This window comes from Mesocricetus auratus, unplaced genomic scaffold, assembly GCF_017639785.1.
Source record: "Mesocricetus auratus isolate SY011 unplaced genomic scaffold, BCM_Maur_2.0 Super-Scaffold_100015, whole genome shotgun sequence".
Lineage (NCBI taxonomy): Eukaryota > Metazoa > Chordata > Mammalia > Rodentia > Cricetidae > Mesocricetus > Mesocricetus auratus.
Genome location: NW_024429198.1, coordinates 16,081,671 through 16,102,638, shown reverse-complemented (window position 1 = coordinate 16,102,638; position 20,968 = coordinate 16,081,671). Strand labels below are relative to the sequence as shown.

Sequence of the window (20,968 nt, the reverse complement as noted above, 5' to 3'; positions counted from 1 at the left end):
ACAAAGAGACAGGTTGAATACATACATACATAGGAGAATTTTGTACTTTATACATTTTGAATTAAGATTTGGATTTTGGATTTTATACCTGCACACAGGCACACAGGAAGAGTTTATAGACAATGAGAGGTAAAAATATTGGTATAAATATAAAAAGTATTAACAATAATGAGAAAATCATATGGTGATTATTGATTTCTTTTCTTTTCTTTTTTTTTTTTTTTTTTTTTTTTTGAGACAGGGTTTCTCTGTATTGTTTTCGAGGCTGTCGGTCCAGCCCAGCCTTGAACTCACAGAGATCCGCCTGCCTCTGCCTCCCGAGTGCTGGGATTAAAGGTGTGCACCACCACCGCCCGGCTATGACTATTGATTTCTTATGAAGCTGATTTCACTACAGATTTCCATTAACAAAAATACACTTATCAAGTATGAGGGAAATATTAACTTATCAAAAACTTCATTTTATGTGTTAGTATGTGAGACCAAATAGAATAAAAAGGGCAAAAATGATTGTCTCCACTACTTGTGTACTTATTTTGGCTCCTTTTTCCTTGTAAGACTTAAACTAAAATATCCACACCTGACTGCTGTGTGATTTGTTTGTATTCTGACGAGTAAGGCTTGCCTAGAGATCTGAGGGTTGAGCTAGCCTCTGGTTAAACATAGAAGCTGGCCTGAGCCTCTGGTTAAACATAGAAGCTGGCCTGTCCTGGGTCATGCCTTTAATCCCATCACTTGGGAGACAGAGAGAGGAAGTAATAAAGTGGGATGGAGACAGGATCTTGGCCCTTTTGGTTGGAGGATCTGGAGAGGTAAAAGGTTTCTTGTAGCTGCTCCTTTTTTCTGTGATATTTCAAGTTATTACCCTGATATCTGACCCCGACTTTATATTGATAAGATTAATTAGATTCAAGCTTCACAGGACACACAGATACATACATATATATATATATACATATATATATATATATACGTAATTAAAGCTGTAATCAATAAGCTTTCCTTAATAAAAGTAACAGTCCCAGCTTTGGCACTGTATATATGGCAAAATATTAAATATTAACTAACATGCCATTATAAAATAATTTCCAGAATAAAAAAATGTAATACTAAACTATTTCTTTTTAAAATGTTATGTTCTAATATTTAACTAGTTTGGTTTATAATATAATTTAAGAAAAGGGTGCTTCAAACTGCTTTCCATATTCCTAACATTGTAGTTAAACTAGTGCCTGGATAAAGGAAAAAAATCAATACATAAATTACAAAAGAGGAAATGTCACCAGTTTAATATGAAAGTAATGTTGCCATAGAACTCAAACAGTCTACAGATTTCCTTTAAAACAGTAAGCAAACACAGTAACATTGCAAGATACAACATTTTAAATTAAAAATCTATTCTTTTCACACATATCAGTGTAACAATTTATGTGCATCAAATTAAAAATATTATTATTATATTATGAACAATATCCATACAAAGAATATTGTTAAATTATTTAAAAATGACTGTGAGATATTTGAGTTGTCTGCAGCTATGGGCTCAATGATTCAATAATGTTGAAATATTAATTTTCTTTTATGGGATTTATGAATCAAATGCAATTCAGATGAAAATGTAAGAAAATTGCTTTCTCAACATTATAAATTGTTTCCAACATTTCTTCATAAAACTTGTGCAACATTGAAGACCAAAGGCATAACCATAGAAATCAATGGACTTGAACAGAGTGGACAGAAAGAAGTCCAAGTGAATATAGCCAACTACTCCTCCAGTAAATTATTCAAGTGTAAATTGTAAATGATTTCTTAGTACAAAATGTTCTTCAGCTAGTGGATGGTAGGGTACATGACCCCAACCAAATACCACATACACATTCCTGATGAAAATTTAATGGAAAAACATCATAAGCAAAAAATTAAAATAAAAATTACAAAGCTATAGAGATGAATCAGTTATCAAGAACATTTAGTATTCATGTAGGGAATCTGAGTTTGGTTTCCAGCACCCACATAAGGTGGCTCACAAACACATGTACCTGTAACTACTGATGATCAGACACCATCTTCTGATGTCTACCCACATGGTGTGTTAGTGAACTTAAACACATGTAGACGAACACTTATAAAAATGAAAAAAAAATAGATGTTTAGAAGGCAAACTTACTAGCGACAGTTTAGGATGAGGGGATGTGGAGAAAGGGGAACGCTCCTCAGTGGCTGGTGGTAATGCAAACTTGTACAGTCACTTTGAATATGGCTGTTTCTCAGGGTAATGGGAATCAGTCTACCTCAAGATCCTGCAATTCCACTCTTAGACATATACCCAAATGATACACATTCATGCCAAAGAACATCGGTTCAACTATGTTCATAGCAGCATTATTTGAAATAGCCAGAGATAAACCTCACACAAAGAATGGATAAAGAAAATGTGATACATCTACCCAATGGAGTACTAGCCATCAGGGGAAAAAATGAAATCTTGAAAATCACAGGCAAATGGATGGATCTAGAAGAAACAATCCTGACTGAAGTAACCCAGACACAGAAATAAAAATATGGTATTTACTCTCTCATAGTGGATATTAGATATAGAGCAAAGGCAATCCAGCCTCCAACCCACAAACCCAGAGAAGCTAGGAAACAAGGAAGAACCTAAGATAGACATACATGAACTCACTGAATAAGGGGAAAGGGCAAGACCTCCTGCATATATTGGGAGCATGGTGGGAGGGAGATGGAGCAAGGAGAAAGAGGAGGGGAGAAGGGGATGGGGGGAGAGTATGAGGCATCAGGAAGGACGAAATGGGGGAAGAACAGAGAAGGGCAGCAAGGAAAGAGATACCTTAATAGACACAGCCATTATGGGCTTAAAGAGAATTGTGGTACTAGGAAAATCTCCAGATATCTACAAGATGATCCCAACTAAGAATCTAAGTAAAAATGGAGAGTCTGTCTTAGATGACCTTTCCCTATAATGAGATTGATGACTAACTTAAAAGCCACCACAGAGCCTTCTTCCAGTAGTTGACAGATGCAGAAGCAGAGATTGGCAGTTAAGCATGGAACAGAACTGGAATCCAATTGTAGAGGAAGGAGTGATGAAAAAAGGGTCAAGACCATGTTGGGGAAACCCACAGAAAGAGCTGATCTGAACAAGTGGGAGCTTATGAAACCCAGACTGACACCTGGGGAACCTGCCTATGATCAAACCAGGCATTCTGAATGTGGGTGTCACTTGGGAGACCTGGGCAGTCTATGGGACTTCTGGTAATGGAACCAGTATTTATCTTTAATGCACAGATGGCCTTTGGGAGCCCATTCTCTATAGAAGGATACTCTCGCAGCCTAGACACATGGGGGAAGGACAAATGATGTGATAAACTTTGTGGATCCCCCATTGGAGGCCTCACCCTCCCATTGGAATGGGCAGGGGATGGGATGGGGAATTTTTGAGGGGAGGGAAGGACAGGAGGGAGAGGGAACTGGAATTGGTATATAAAATAAGATTGTTTTAAATTAAATAAAAATTAATTAATAAAAGTAGGAAAACTTACTTATTGATAGTGGATTTGAAATCAGGGATCAGGAAGTATGGCAATGATATGATTAATATTTTGTTTTATTAAAATGAAAAGCATCTGCCTTGTTAAAGCTAGTTGTAGCAACTAAAAAAGCTTTAAACTGGTAAAAGTGTATTCAAAACAGGTATCAATTAAGGACTTTCTCTCAAAGATATAACACTTAAAATTAAGGAATCAACACAGAAAAACAAAATGTTTAAAACACATAGCCAGGAGAGATGAACAAATATCTCAAAAAAGCAAATATAAAAGTGGCAAGATATAGAATCATATGAAAATTTTCTGAGCATTATTTGTCATAAGAAATAAAAATTTCAGCATTAGCAATATACCATTCCTATGGGAGCAGCTCATATTAAAAGCAGGCTGGCAGGACAGCCTCCAAAACAATACAGAGAATCCCTGTCTCAAAAAAAACAAACAAACAAACAAAAAACAAACAAAAGCAGGCTGGCAATGTCAATACTGTTAAAAACTCAACAGTGGGAAAGTAAAACATTGCACATTTGCTCTTCAAAACATTTCAGCAGTGACTTCTTTGTGCTGTAAATGTCCTGTCACTGGACTTCTCAGTATTTGCCTTCATGATTTAAAAGCATGTTGACACAAAGACCTGTGTCATTTATGTGATACCTGTTTTATTACACATAATCAACAAAATCTTGAAGTGATCAAAACACCTTTAATTTGAGGGATAAACTATGGAAAATCCATACAATGAAATGCAATTCCATAAAACTGAATGTATTATCACACTGATGAAATCATGTGTGAGTCTGAAATTCATATTGCTCAGTGAAAGAGGCAGACTCTAAAGACTTCACACTCTATCATTCTGCTTTATGATTTCATAAAATAGAAAATATGAAGATAGTAAATAAATCCATGTTTTCCTGTCCAGGGAAGGTACTATAGTGTGTGAAAGTACAGGAGACTTTTTGAACAAGTAAAATTATATTGTTGGAAATGTACTTTTGGCTTAACAATACTATACATTTGTTGAGATTTCTTAAATCTTTCAACATGAACAGTTGCCTTATTACAAAGAAATTAAAATGCCCTGTAGAGTGCTTTGAATAAATAATGAAAAAAAATCTCGAAGTTAAAACAAATGGGTAAAATCACATCAGTAATATAGTTAGAGAAACTAGCTCTGCAATTGAATACAGTCTATGACTAAGGCAAAACCCTGGTATAATCATTTTGTATGAGACTATGGTTTAACAATTCCCAAAATATGTTTCCATATGCTGGAAATAAACAATAACCTAATTCGTAGAAGATGGTGGAAGCTAAGTTTCTAAGTTTCTTTGTGTTCTGTCATCAGAGAGGCACCAAAACACCCAAGCTGCAAGAAGAATGCTAATGTATTCATATAATATATTTGTTTCCAATAAGAATAAATACATGCTTTTGGGAAATGACAGAATACAAGCATTGCAGAAAAAAAGAGGTATGAGACCAGAGATTGCAGTAGCAGAGTACAAACCACAATTTTGAATACACTAAAAATCACACTTCTAAAGTTGTAATAAGGTTGTATGAAATTCTATTTAACTCAAAGAAATAGCTTTATAACTAAAGAAAACTTAGAGTCTGGAGAGGTGGCTCATTGGGCCAGGTACTTGCCTGGTCATATCCTTGTAATAACAGCACAGTGAAGATAGCGACAAACCAATTACTGGAGATCACTGTTATTATCCAGTATATGAGCATTGATGAACTCAGGTTAATTAATAGTCTTAAAACTTTTTGTTCAGCACAAGTTAGGAAGATACCAGGAAATGACCTATAGACTCTGTATTGGCACAAAGATGTACAGGAAAATGAACAGATATATGCACATATGCACACAAATACACACACAGCAAAACTGTGTGATAATTCAAATATATGAGATCATAACCACATAAATAAATAATCAAAAATATCAATGCAGAATAGATGCCACTCTTGTGGATAATTCAAATGCATATTGTAGATTATCTTCCCTTAAGATGAGAAAAATCACTCAGTATTTCATGTGTACCTACAGTACAGAAAGATTTTCTTTCAAACACTGAAACAAGTTTGGGGGAAATGTTTTACTTACAATGATGAATTTTTCAAAGTGCCTCAGGCAAAGGTCATGGTGACAAGTCATTTGGCTATGATATCTCTGATTTGATTCGGTGTGAATACCGCCTTATGTCTACTTTTCTCTCAAAAGCTGGTATTGTCAGGAAAATCATGAGAAAATATTCACACAAGCACAATGTGAAGTACAAGAAGCAAAGGGGCTAGTCTGTTACTACAAAACTATCAAGAATATAAACACTAAAGGACAGCGAAGTGATGATACCTTTGAAAAAGCTGAGAAAATCTGAGTGAGATGCATGTGTGTCTACTGTGGATGGGATCTTGGAAGAGTAAAAGTATATTTGATAAAAATGAGAATCAACATAATCACAAATTTTAGTTGATATATATTCTTGTTATGTTAATTCAGTCATTTTGAGAATGTGTCATGACATAATATGTGATTTGGGAGTTTGGGCTCTTCATATAGGCATTTTTGTATCATATTAGTAGATTTTAATTAATTATTTGAGGAATAGACAACATTGCAGTAAGGCATTGAGCAACCATACTCTAAATAATTATTTTGAGTTTCTTAGTGGAAGTATAAAGGCTTTACAGGGACTACTTGAAGAGGAAAGAATGAATGATGTGGGGATTGGGTGTGGGGCTGGAAGGGTGGGAGAGGAAGCTAGGACTGACATGTGAAACATTCATGTTTCTAATTTAAGTTAAAACATATATTGAGAAAAAAGAAAGGTTGCTGACAGAGAGGAGGAGGAGGAGACTGAAGAAAGAGAAATGAAAGGGAATAAATTGCAGGAAGGGAGAGAAGGGGGAAGGAAAAAAGGCAGTGAGGGGACAGGCAGAAGCAGATCAGAGCACAGATAAAAAGAGAAGTTTTAATTGTAGAAGATCAGAAAATCAAATGTAATAAATTTAATATCAAGAAATGCATCATATGTGGTTATATTCCCACATTTTCTTGTTGTGTAATTAGCTTACATAAATCAAATGTGCATATGAATTTAAGAATTAGCCATCAAAAAGTAGAATTTGCAAGTAAGTGGATGAAAAAAATGATTCTTTGTAAACTTTTCCAGCTCTGGAATACTACTATGATAAGTATTCAGTCACATGTGGATATTAGATTTTAAATAAATGGTAACCAAGCTACAGTTCCTACAACCACAGCGGTTAGCTACAGAGTAAAGAACCAAGGGGAGACAGATAGGTTCTCCAAGGAAGGTTAAAAGAATTGATAGTAATCTATTGGTGTGGGGGCTGGATTAGGGTGATAAAGTGAGGAGGGAATGAGGAGAAGCAGATGGAGGAGGGAATAAAATGAAAGACAGCTAACTTAGGCATCATCTGTGAGACAGTATTGAAACAATACAATAGAAGCTTCTTTAAGCATATACATATATGGAGGCCATCTAAATGGAATCCCCAAATGATGAGTGAGGTAGAGTCCCAAATGGTCATTTTTAGTCATCAAATGAAGCTTTTGTTACCAGAAATGGGTTGCAGTTAGTTGAGTTTGGCCCAAAGGGTCCCAGGGGATTCTCTAAAGAATGCAGTCTACTGAAAAGACTCTAGATGGCTCTCTGCAAACTGACTGGTACACCCCATTACTGAAGAGCACACCTGCACAGCTCATTGGACATGGAGTGTTCAACGTGGCTCCTCCATGGTGCCTTCATCTCTACATTCTAGTGTTTTAGTACAGTAATTTACTCTGCAGGCAACCAATAGAGAAACAACACGGACAGAAAACCTTTGATATACAATGTTGTTCTGCCTGCAAAATACGCTGGGATAATGGTAGCACAAAACTTGTGGGAGTAACCAACTAGTGTCTGATTTGATTTAAGGTCCAATACTACTTAGAAGACCACAAACAAGAGACTAGATAGGACAGAGACCTAGAAAACCAAATACTACTTTCTTAAATATGTAGTAATAAAATGACTTCTAATGACCTTCTTTCATCCTGATAGGTCAGTGCCTTGCCCATCAATCACCATAGAAGCTTCCTCCTGCATCAGATGGCAGCAAATATAGACACACAGCCATTATGCTGAGAGTGAGAGACCTCAGAACACTTAGTCCTACATATGAAGACTGCACAAAATCCCTTTCCTCAGGATTCAAGGACTCCAGGGGTAAAGGATACAGAAAGAGCATAAGAGCCAGAGGTTACAGAGGATAGTAAGAAAACAAGGCCCTCTAAATCTACATGATCAAGGCTCAAATGAACTCACAGAAGTAAGGCAACATGCACAGGACTTGCATAGGTCTGCACCAGATCCTCTGATTATATGCAACGACTTAGTGTTTTTATGGGATCCTTGAGTGGGCAAACTAGAGGGTCTCTGGTTCTTCCCCATCTTGGGCTCCTTTCCTTGTATTTGTTTGTCTCATCTAACTCTGACATATTAGTTTTTGTTTTATCTTATTTTATCTTGTTTTATTATTATCCATTAAAAGACTTTATTTTCTAATGACAGACTGAAGTGGAGTGAATTTTGATAGGATGGGACACAGGGAGGAACTGGGAGGAGAAAATGGATGGGAAACCTTTATCAGAATATATTATATGATAAAAATATTTTTAATTAAAATAGAAAAGAATTCTTCTCAAAAGCATTGATTAAGATGTGGAATTTATTACACTGGAGATTAGCAATTGCTGATAATAAAGAAATGAAAACATAATGACAACTGTGTTGTGGATGTGTAATGGTGGTATGTAGGTATAGACATCTGAGAAATGGGAAAAACTTCAGGTGAACCTGGAAGTGGAAGCAGAAGTTGGGAGATGAGAGGTGATCATGTGCAGAACTCTATATGCATTGCAGAAAGATGAAAGTAAGGATCACTGAGGTTTTTCCACTATGGAGTTACCAGTGAACTTCAAAAGAAGTGGACTTCAGTTTGTAAGGTAGTTGTAACTGAATGGGGTGGGAGTCTGCCGTGTGCACTACATAACTCTGCTAGAATCACAACTCTGCCACTTGCTAACTGTATCTTATTGTCTGTACTATCTAATATGACCAAGCTGCATTTACCCATGTACAAAACAGATCTAGCCTCATTCGTGTTATCAAGGAACTGTAACTAATTCACATTTAGAATAATTTGAGCATTGTATCACTCAATGATTAAAATAATCACTTTAATAAATTGAGGTAGCAGCCAATAAAGAATATTGTCTCAGATCATATTGGTAACAACATATTCAAGTTTTCAAACAATACTCATAATTTCTTTAGTGATCACCAATTAGGAAAAATACCAGGTAGGAAAATTGCTATGGAAATTGCACATTTAGGGAGGGTGAGGCCACTGATAATGCTGGACTTTGGGAGGTTGAAAACGAGAAATAAAAATAAGTGGAATAAGATTGTTTGCAAAGTTAAAGCCATTGTTATATTGTTGATACTGATGCTTAATGAGATGATTTGTGATATCATTTCTAATATACAAACTGTCAGTAATATGGAGATGCATCTTTTCAACTACTTATTCCTATAATATGTATTTCACACATTGAATATGTGCAAGATATCAACAAAAGAACTCATGGTGTATGGGGAATTTTCTTAATGAAGTTTAATGGTAAGCTGTAATATGACCCAGAACTACCAGTGTCCCATTGTTAATTACATTTGTAAGTAAAATATAATAAACACTAGCTTGAACATTGGAAGATAATCATGGGAAGAGTCCCAAAATGGATATTGAAATTATATAAATTCAAATCTTCATAATCAAAGGGTTTAAATACCTTATTTATTATTTGCTAATTTTTACTCAAGCTTCTTGGATTTTCTTTTATTATTTCTCAATTTTCATAAAACTATAAATGTGAATAAAGTTAAAAGTCTGGCTAAATTAAAAAAATCTTTGAATAAACTTTTCAATTAGATTGATTGTTGAAAAATCCGTATCACTAGAAATTGTGAGAAATCCAGTGAAGAAATTCAGAGGCATTTCACAAGACTAATTGGAAATATCAGCTAACATGCAGTCATTTTTATATGTATTATGCATACATAAATTAATAGGAAAAATTTGTTCAATGTAGTTGTTCATTACAGTGAATATAACAGCTAAATTTCTCAGAATATATTTTACAGATTTTGTTTATATTTTTGTGTCGCTCTACACTAAGAAAGATTACAAAAATTTAAATGATAATGGAAAAGGTTTTCATAAATCATTTTTTCATATTATTTTTATATTACACACACATGGATGTGTCTATATCAATGTTTTTATGTCTGTACTAAACCAGGTGTCACATAGTCCATGTAGCAGTCAGTATATGGGGTATATGAGTTGAAGGGTAATGATTCAACAATGGGATTATGTGTGGATCTCAATGAAGAATTTTTACATTGGCAAATCAGTGAAACCTCTGGTCCAAGGTGTAGCTTGTCAAATGACACTAAAATTTGTCAGAATCTATATACTTTAAGTAGGAAAAAATTGTAATGAGGAATGAGGGTGGAGTGAGTATGTCTAAAGGAGTGTCTACGACAATACAGTTTCCTTCCCTATACTATGACTTTGCATCCAACTCAGGGAGAAAAGTGAATATATAATTGTTATAGAGAGCTATAATTAAAATAATTACCATAAGAAACTCTGTAATTAAACAGAAAATCCCTGTGAATAAGGTGGTTACATCTAGAAGATATAAATGAGATCACAATCATGACCTAGGATGAAATATATAGTGGAAAGTCAAATTTAAAAGATAATGCAACTTACTACTAAACAAAGAATACACAAAAAAAGTATTAAAATTACAACTAAATAAAACTTAAGAATCCACCAGCATGAACAAAGGGAAATCTCACAGAATCACAGATTTCAAAGCTCCATACTGAAAGGGGAAGAAAGTATGCAGTCATGAGAATGACAGCAAATGCATAGAGACTTGTAATTTCTTATCACTAAGAGTAGGAAATCAAAGAGCATCCTCATACAAAATACTATGTCCTGTTTGATGATTGATGGATACAGGCATCCTTCTGTTTTACCTAGTGAGTTAATGGTAGAATATGATACAAAATACCCTTTCCAAATATACGTTAGTCATGTGTATATGTGTATATTAATTTACAAGCATCTCTGGGGGTGTGTGGCACATTTCAAACCCAGAAATGGGTATTGAATCCCCAGGTAAGGCAGTTAATGAAAGTCGTGTGCCACCCTGATTACGGTGCTAGGAATGGAACACAGGTTCTCCTGAAGAGCAGCAAGTTCTCTTAAAGTATAGCAATTTCTCCTTCCTCTAAACCACTTTTTAACATGATGATGAAAAAAAATGGTTCCAAATAAGTTTTGCATAGCCATCCCAGCTACCACCTTTTAGAGGATAAGGGGAAAAATTATTAAGCAAAGGATCTTATGTGAAAGAATTCTCTTTCATAATCCATCTTTTTGCTAGTAATATAATGCTAATTTAAACCACCCCTACTTTTAGAAATGTACTGAATCCACTAAAATACAATGTTTTCATATTTACATAAGCTTTGAAGTTATTATTATTGTTGTTGTTAACTTTTTATTGTTTGCTATGTCTCTGATTCTTAGGGTGGAATGCAGTGCTTGTGGAAATCGCAAGCATCATGGCATTGCATAACAAACTCAGATTTCCTAGTGGTACTGACATTTTTGCATAATTTTTAGGGAAAGAGAACATCCCTTCTTCAGTATCTGTGTTATCATCATGTTATAATGCTTTTGCTCTCTTCCTGTACATTCTTCTACATTTTGATTTCACAGAACAACTTCATATACCCATCAGGAATAACTGTGTGGTTCTCTGACGTGGAACTAGTGAGTTCTGATGAATGATCAATCAAATCTCTTCATGATTCAAATTATCTTTCTATGTATAATGACTTCAAGTATCCATGAGTCTTCAAATTATGTTAGTCTGTAGGTAAAGTATTTTCTATACTTCATACAATAATTACTGTAATTTAAGGATTAGAATTTTTCAGATTAATTTTTCATGACACTGAATATAGCAAATTAGTTTTACTAAAGATAATAAAACACTGGAGGCCAAGGAATTTGATCCATAGGACCTTTTGAGTCAAAGAATGAGTATGGTTCAAAGCACACAGATTGGTTTCTAGTACATCAACACTACTGTTTCACTTTTGTAAATTCATTGTACACTTCTTTGAATAGCATTAAGGGCAACACATAAGTTATATATATGTACATATGTAGATCCATAAGGAGAGTCATGCAAGCCAATAACAAAATTGTGTTTTTTATCACTAAAATCATTCATATAAATTTTAACACTTTTATATTGCTTAATGCATGAATGAAAACAACACCTATTTGCCTGAATAAAAAAGTATTTCAGGTATTGAAATATTAGGCTTAGTCCTTTCAATAGCCTAAAAGTTATTATAATCCCTCTAATTGTAAGCACCAAAAGATCTCTTTTCCACATCATATATTAATTTGATCATTACGTTTAAGCTTATTTTTATGTTATTATCATTGGTTATTGCAAATCAAATGCAGTTTAGAAATTAAATATTGTTAACAATCTTCAGATTGGGATTGGATGACCCCACATGCTGAAGTACCAACCCAAATTTTTTAGACTGTGTAGGATTTGGTAATAAGGCCTTTAATAAGGTAAACCAGGTAAAAAGAGGTCCTGTGGCTAGATGTTGTTCTGATAAGAATGTTGAGTTACAAAAAAAGAAACTGAAACAAGCTAAGAGATCAAACTACATTGGGAAGGGGAAAAAAGGGAAGATAAAAGAGGTCCTCTCAAAGACCAGGAGAATATGCCGAGGGGAAATCATCTGTCAGAGCTGAGGAAATCAACTCGCTGTTTACAGACACTTTGCAAGTAGTAGTTTGCTGTGTTCATCCTAGAAAACAAATGAAGCAATGTAGAAAATGACAAAGATATTTGGAGCTATATGTGTGATGAAAATTAAGAGCTAAACGCTGCATATTTTCATATCTTCTCAGTCATGTGATTGAAAACAATCTGTCTCTCAGATTTTCATGTCATCATGGGTACTGCTTAGCAACTTCATGAAAAGGCAGTTATATTTCCTGTGAAATTACTATATGAAACAACATTTGATAAGAATCAAGTCTTAATGGGATGTGGTCTTGCATATTAACCTTCTTCAAGAAGACAATCTCTACACATAGTGAAATAAGAAAAGTCATATTAGTTTTTTTTCCTTCTCTACTATGGTAATGTAAGACCTATAAAACAGTTGCTTTTCTTCATTGTAAAATACTGTAAATATTTGTTACATGAAAACTGGAACAATAGTAGAATGATATGCTGACTGATAAAAGCTAAATTCCATTCTAAAATGGATAAAAAGAGTCTAAAAACTATGGTAAATAGAGAAAAATGAACATTTCTCTATACCATAAAAATATGCATTTGAAAATAAGACTGAAATTAAATTGTTCATTCTTTAAATTTCCAAGATTCCATAGTGTGACATTTGATATTCATAGCCCCCAAATAATAATGAAATTCACAGATATTTTATAATAAAACTAGATTAACCATATCTTATTCATGGCTCTTTAAGTACCTTTAATTTTCCCTACATATATTGTAGGTAGAAGTTCTCAGTTGTTACAAATACATTGTTTAGAACAGGTGTTACACTATGTTCAGTTTGCATTTGTTGTACCGTGAATTTCTGAATAATGTATAACCCGTGTGAAATTGATTTGAGCCATGTTTACTAATGTAGTCATAAATTCTACCATTTCTCAGACATTTAAAAGTTCTATATGAAGAATTATAAAGAGTAATTTACATTAGGATTTTTTGTAGATAAGATAGTGAGGAGGTAACTCTGAGCCAATATTATAACTGAGTCGACAAAGTTAAATCCACATCACTTGAGCAAGTGATTCAGCTGCCTGGCATTGAAGTTTTGCTCCCTTTGGGATTTAGTCATTGGTTTTATTTTCTGAAGTCCCTGACTTACATTTGTTCAATACTACAGAATAAACGTTCATACTCGTTATAAATCACACTATTTGATATGTATTTTGTTTGAATCATTCATTGAAGTACCACTGACATAAATGCTAAGAGCCTGAATGTTGACTTTTTCTCATGTTTACATTAGGAGTATATTTTCCTTTCAGAACTTTCACTAGAAACACATCTGAATATTTATCTCTTCCTGAAAACTTAAATGATTTGTTGACTTTTTAAAACCAGTTTCCACAAAGCAGTGTAGAATTAAACAAACCAATGTTTATTTGAAGCTGGAATTTAAGCCCTGAGGCATCTCTTCATACAGAGGGATCCTTTTTATTTCCTGTATATAATTTTAGTTTTTGGAAAAGCTAACAGTTTAATTAACAACTTCTACATGAACTAATATTATGGTCTAAGCACTGCTCTTAGAATTCATGACGTACATATTTAATTTCATAATGTCTCATTTATTCCAGTTTCTGAAAGAATAGGAAAAACAAATTATTTTCAGTTTACAATTTACAAAAGAAAAATCTTTGCCTTCTAAAATGATGGAGTTTGGGAGCTATTCTTCTTTGTTCTTGAAAGGACTGAGAGTTGGCATGTCGCAATTGCTCCTTGATAGAGAGACACCATCAGCTTCTTTCCTCTTTATCTTGGAATCCTGCAAAGCCATCACAGCAGAGTGTTGTGTACACCACGTTAAACGATAAGAGTTTCAATAGGCACTTTAGTGGAATTAAGAAAAATCTCACACTCTTCCACTGTGATGCCACATAGCTATCTTCATTCTAGGTTGTCATGTCACTGAATTGCATTTAATATGCCTGAGCTCAGCTCAGTGTGTTCCTGAAATAACAAAACAAAACGAAGCAAGTACATATTATAGGATTTACTTTGAGTCAGCAGAGTAACCCAAAATGATAATATGATAAATAGAACAGATTGCTAGAAACTGGGTAATCAAAGGAAGCTTGTCCTGTCCTGTAAAATCTGGGAGCATGTGTGTGTTTGTGGTTTCTTTGTGTGTGTGTATGTGTGTGTGTGTGTGTGTGTGTGTGTGTGTGTGCGTGTATATTTGTGCATGTGTGTGTATGTATGTTTTATTTCTGATACTTTTGTTAAAATTTTCTTCACTAGATATGTATCAGCCTTTTCTTCTACCCTAGGTAACATTATCGGGATTGTGACTCTCTTCTTCTCCAAACATGTCTGCCAAGACTTTAAAGCGGGGCCCCCAGTCTGTGAGATAGTCATAGTCCTGGTCTGCCTCTGTGGTGAGAGAGTCTATGGAGCTGAGGGACTCTGCCACTGACCCATTTCCCTCATATGCATAAGTGGCCAAGGAATCATATGGTGGGGCAGCTGGATCCGCATCATTTTCCTGTAGCCTTTGGTGAATAAAATCCCTTATGTCTGTGTTGTCTTCCACGTGTGGTCTCTGACGAGGGAAACAGAGGGAATCTGGTTTTATATCCCTGCGAATTTTGTTCTCTTCAATCACTTTGGGATTTCTCAGAGCTCCAATGTCAAAAGCCTGGGTATCTTCTTCTCCACCTCCTTCATCATCATAATGGATGACATTGTCTCTGATGTCTTCCTTAGATGTCATCAAGGTGTCTTTCTTCCTCTGCCTTCTCAATGCTACATACAGTACAACTATAGCTAGAAGAAAGGAAAAAGAGTTAAAAGGAAGCCCCTATATCACTTCATCTGTCTGTAAATGCTGCAGTTATTCAAGAACAACTGCATTTCTTTAATAACTTCATAATATGCTCATATTTATAATACTATAACTGATAAGTTTATGCATATGCTTATGAATTTTCTAATGCCAACATCACATTGAAATGCTAAATATCAGGAAATCATAGTAAAACCATTAATACTAGCAAATATTTTTCTATCTGTATTTTAGTATCTTTGATTTCAAGAAAATATTATTACAATGAAAATGGTAAAAAGAAAAAGAAGTCCCTTCTAACTATATAGATACTTGAAAGAGTTGATACAAAAATACTTAGATATCAAAATATAACGGAGCATGTAAATGTCAGTCATAGGTAAATTGCCAACCACAATATTCTTAGTTAAAAATATGTGTTTCAGTACAATACTCAAAACTGATGATGGAATCAGTATGTAAGAAAGAGAGAGGAAGCTGGGCAGTGGTGGCATGCACCTTTAATCCCAGCACTCAGGAGGCAGAGGCAGAGGCAGGCAGATCTCTGTGAAATCGAGACCAGCCTAGTATACATGAGTTAGTCTCAGGACAGTCTCCAAAGCCACAGACAAAACCTGTCTCAAAAAACCAACAAAAAGAAAGAAAGAAAGAAAAAGGAAGAGAAAAAAAGAAATAGATGGGCTAGGAGAAAGACTGAAGGAAAAAGACGGAGGAAAGTGAAAGAAAACAACACAATACATGATGTAAACTAGTACCTCTTGTAGTTTCAATTCTAAGAACAGGGATGTTTAATAATATAGTAGACAAGATGTATGGTACTTGACTGACTTCTTAAAAAATTTTGATGTACCTTCTCACCTTATTATTTTATCATTTTATTTCTAGTGACTGAATTTTTACCATTAAGTTAATGGTGTTGATAATTTATTGTGGGAACACCAGACCTTGAGCAGAGACCCACTTCCCTTTCTGCCTGGGAGTAGGCAGCTGTAAGACAATGTTTACTAAAAACATGTTTACTAAAAAGGATACAATGCCCTGGGCAATAAGTTCCTGGAAAAGGCCTTCCCAGGGAAACTGCCCTGATCTCGACCTTGTCCAAAGACTAACCGCATCTTCAGACCCACCCACATCCACCTCTGGGGGCAGAGCAGAACCAGCCAGGGTAGAGGAGAGAGCAGAAGCTTCTCTGGTGGGAGCCTTTCTTAGGAAGTTTTCTTGATCCTTTTTGGGGCCTGCTTAAAGTTTTCTTTACATAATTGAACGAATCTCTGTGTTGTCAATCCCCGACACCCTCCGCACATTCTCGGACACAGGCCGAGAAGCAGACGTGACAATTTATAACATCAGTGGGCACAGATACACATGATGAAACAAATTTTCAGCTTTCAGGCACAATATCACATCCTTCCAAAATAGTAGCAATGGAATAAGGGCAACACATGCTTGGTTCTCCACAGAAGAGATTAAATGAGAGAGTAGAGAAACTTGAGGCGAGATCGTATATTTGCTCCCATTCCCTTCAAATTAAAATAGAATCTATTGGAAAGAAACATAAGCCTTAGATGTTGCTTCCATTAAAAAATCCAGGAATTATATTTACGACTATACCTTTTTTCCCTTGGCATATATGATATCCAATGTAATGTCACTGTTGCTGAGTGATATGCAGAAAACCTTAGTGAGTGTCCCTAAGTATCAAAAAGTTTCACCAATGCAAGGATAGAAAAACAGGCTTCATTTAGATAGTGTGGAAGGCTATCTACAAGAAGTACCAGCCCTACAGATTTCTATTGTTTATCCTAACTCCATGAAAAGATATGAAAATCGTGCACTAAATGTTATGTGGCTGGAGAGTCAAGAAATCGATCAATTTTAAAACAGAATCTGTTACAAGACAATAGATGCAAGTGATTATTTTTTTAATGAAAAAGAGGGTTATGTGGTTGGTATGTAAAATAAATAAAAATGATGGAGCAAAAGAAAAAAAATAGTACCTAGACTAGTAAAGTAAATTATGGTTATTCAGGAAGAATTGTGATGGGTAATTAGTGCCAATGTATGATGCTGGTGAGACAACAATTTGCTTGCATCCTTCAAAAGGGACACAGGAGCCAAAGGAGAATACCTAGAATATTTTTGAGCCTTGTTATAATGATAGACAAGTACTCTGAGATTCAATTAGCTACCTGATCATAAAAGATAATGGTTATATCTCAGTTGAATTCAAATACTAACTAAACATGAATAATTTCTCTGTGAGAATTTTATTTGAATATACAGTTTGAAGTTTGTAATGCCAGTAAAAACATATGCTAGGCAAACATCATGTATTATGAAGATATAAAGAATATTTTTTCATGTAACCAAGCTATTCACACAGAATTAATACTTATACTTTTCAAACTGGTCTAGAAGTCACTATGTCACCATAAGCATCGGACACAGGGAGTATTATATATAAAGTGTCACTTATTGCTTACTATTATTTCTGTTTTAGAAAAAAAGCTATTGTCCTTTTATTTTTTTAGACTGTTTTAAATGATGACTATGCTTGTTTAAGCTCAATGCTCAGGTTTGCATCTGTTTCTTTCGGTTTTAAAGAGTGACCACAAAACTAAACAATTTGTCTCAGTGAAGCTATCAGTAGATGGAAAATCTGAACAAAATTAAAGCCAGAGTGAAACCATTCCACTAGAGATATACTTATTCCCACATACTGTTACAAAATAGATGCTTTATTCTAACATTTTCAGGGTAGTGTTTCTGGACAAGTCAGTCAAATCTTCTTTGTTAGAGTAAGAAATTTTACAAGTTGTTTTGGGATGTGGAATGATTTGAAACAGTTGAAGATTTTTGGGGGTAGCAGTGCAAGCAGAATGTAAGCATATTTTGGATCACTTTGTCTTCTGCGTCTTCCCTAGCCTCTCTGTTTTCTTCATTTCTTTGGTGAGCTGAGGATTACAAGTATTATTCATCCGGGATATTTTAAAATGTATTATGATTAATCAATGACAATAGTTTGCAAAGTTAACTGAGAAATAGTTTTGTTTTTGATTATATAATCTAGCTTATTGAATGAGATTCATCGGAAGTACAATTTGTAGTAATTAAGGATTGTATTAGTAAAAATGGCATTTTATATAATTTTATTGTAAGTCTACTCAAAGTCCAAGATTATTGAGAATTATTAGCATGATTTTTATTTTTATTTTTTTGGTTTTACGAGACAGGGTTTCTCTGTATTGTTTTTGAGGCTGTCGGTCCAGCCTGGCCTCGAACTCACAGAGATCTGTCTGCCTCTGCCTCCCGAGTGCTGGGATTAAAGGCGTGTGCCACCACCGCCCAGCAGCATGATTTTTATTAATGACATATATGTTTAGATTTTTAAAAAATTTCAAACACTGTTTATGCACATGCATGTGACTTAATGAAACTGAGAAATCATTTTAAATCTCTAGTTATCACAGAGAATTTCATGGTAGATAAGGAGTCAAATTTTCAACATTAATATGCTTTGTGACTTATGTTATTATTGATGATGTTATATTGGAAATACCAAATAGAAAATGTATTTAATAAAAATATTTCAAATAACCAATGATTTTATAAATAGCTCAGTAAAGAATATTTTATAGACATTATATTTGAGGCAGGTTAGGATTGAGAGGGAGATAGAGATATAGAAAATATGGTGAATACGGAAACTAACCTAAGAGTATAACAATGCATAGTAGTATTGCAATTAAAGCTCCAGTGCTTAGTCCTACAGGTAGAAAAATTGCCTCCACATTGCAAGACAGGATGGTCCCATCAGAGTCACATCTACAAACTCGAATAGTCATTGTGTTCGTGCTGCTCTGGACAGGGTAACTGCTGTCTTCTATGACAACAGGAAGGAAATACAACTCTTGCTGCCTGCGGCTGTATCCATTTCTCCGGGTTTCAATTCCAGCTGTGTTGTCTGCAAAACATGACATTTGTGATAACATAGTTACTGTGAGTTTCACTTTAACTTTTAAATTCATATCTGCTAAACTGTAGGAAGCTCTTTTTGATCCAGTAAAATGCATCCTTATTTAAATTATTTATTAGAATGTTATGAAATCTGTCAAAATGTAAACAGATAGAATTAAAATAATCCTCTAAGAAAGGAGAAGCATTCATCTTGGTGGTGTGTGAATTAAATTTTCCATTGAAAAGAACAGTCTTATAGCAAGAATGATACACAAGAAGATGGGCTCTCTCAGGCTTTGTGTTTCTGATATCAAAATCTACTTGGGTGGTGGGAAACTTCTATGAATGTGTCATTCTAAATACAAAAGTCAAATGTTAATAAGCACAGTATGAATAATACCTTTTGAAACTATGTATTATAAGATTAGTATTTTTAAAAGTAATGGCCTCTATTGAGGTTTTCCCCCCAAAATTAGAGCTTGAAATGTGAGAAAATGGAGCATGTTAAAAATATCAAGATTTATTAAAAATCCTCAACATTATGAATTAAAGCTATTAATATTTTCTAGTAATTACAAATGTAAGTCATTGTATCTTTAACAAAATCAACAATTGTGATATTTTGCTTTTACTAATACAAAGAATATTATATTTAATTATATAAAATGAAATATATCCATTGACAAAACTATTGCAAATGCATTTTGTCTTATTTATAGACATTTCAGCAAACAATTTTATTCATTCTATATTTTCAATTGAAGCAATTCATTTTTTAAATATTATTTTTAATACAAATTTCATAATATACTTAGGAATCATATAAATAATTGGAAATGCATAGTACTTATAAAAATTCACTATGATAATTGTAAATAGGATTTACAACTTTTACTTAGCCAGATTCTCTATATTATTGCCATGTGGTATAACTTCAAGTGAAAAGCTTGTGTTCTATGACCACAGTTTGCTTGGTAAGTTTTATTTATTATCATTTCGTAGACAAAATTTTATGATACATAAATATCAAGATAACATCACCATTAATAATGTTGACAAATAGATTAAGCGTAGGACAAATATTTGAGCTGATGATAGTTCTAGAATAATGAAGACTGACTAAAGCACCATTGAGTTTTCAAAATTCAATGACTGACTCAATGAGGTTAAATCAAGCAAATAACCTAAGTCGTATATCACAAGTTGACTGACAGTCATTAGAAAAAAGGAATTAGAAAACCTAGAGCTCTTTCTTTGGAAGGATGCAATAACTTCATATTTTAGACTCAATTTATATGAAAAAACATTTTGTTTTTAACTTATTATTGACAGATAACCGAGTATGCAATTTTTATAGTTGTTTGCATTATGAGAAAGAAAAAGTACATGAAATACTACTTTGATCCTTAATATTATGCTCTGATCACACTTTAGGAAGGCTAGACTGGACTTGACACTAGATAAGGTGTAACACGTCATCTGTATTTGGATCTTACCAGCTTTTAGAATAATATAATTAACAGCCTCACCATGAAAGCAGGAGTGTCCATAATCTAACCTAACATACCTTTCTGTGATGGCCGTAATATTATCAGACATAGTAATACTAGACATAGAAGTGTTGACAGCAGACTACAAGTGTGGAAGATATGTTTTCAAAAGTTG

The 20,968-nt window shown here is 34.2% G+C and overlaps 1 protein-coding gene across 3 annotated transcripts in view; it reads right to left on the bottom strand.

Moving 5' to 3' along the window:
• Positions 1-8,806: 8,806 nt before the first annotated feature.
• Positions 8,807-20,968, bottom strand: part of Cdh12 (cadherin 12) — a 937,606-nt gene continuing 925,444 nt past the window's right edge. For all 3 annotated transcript variants that reach the window (XM_040757653.1, XM_040757654.1, XM_040757655.1), the window contains 2 exons: positions 19,059-19,310; positions 8,807-15,327 (listed from right to left, as the gene is read on the bottom strand). In XM_040757653.1, coding sequence (XP_040613587.1) covers positions 14,828-15,327; positions 19,059-19,310 — 752 coding nt within the window. In that variant the 3' untranslated portion in view covers positions 8,807-14,827. The remainder of the gene's footprint in view (positions 15,328-19,058; positions 19,311-20,968) is intronic.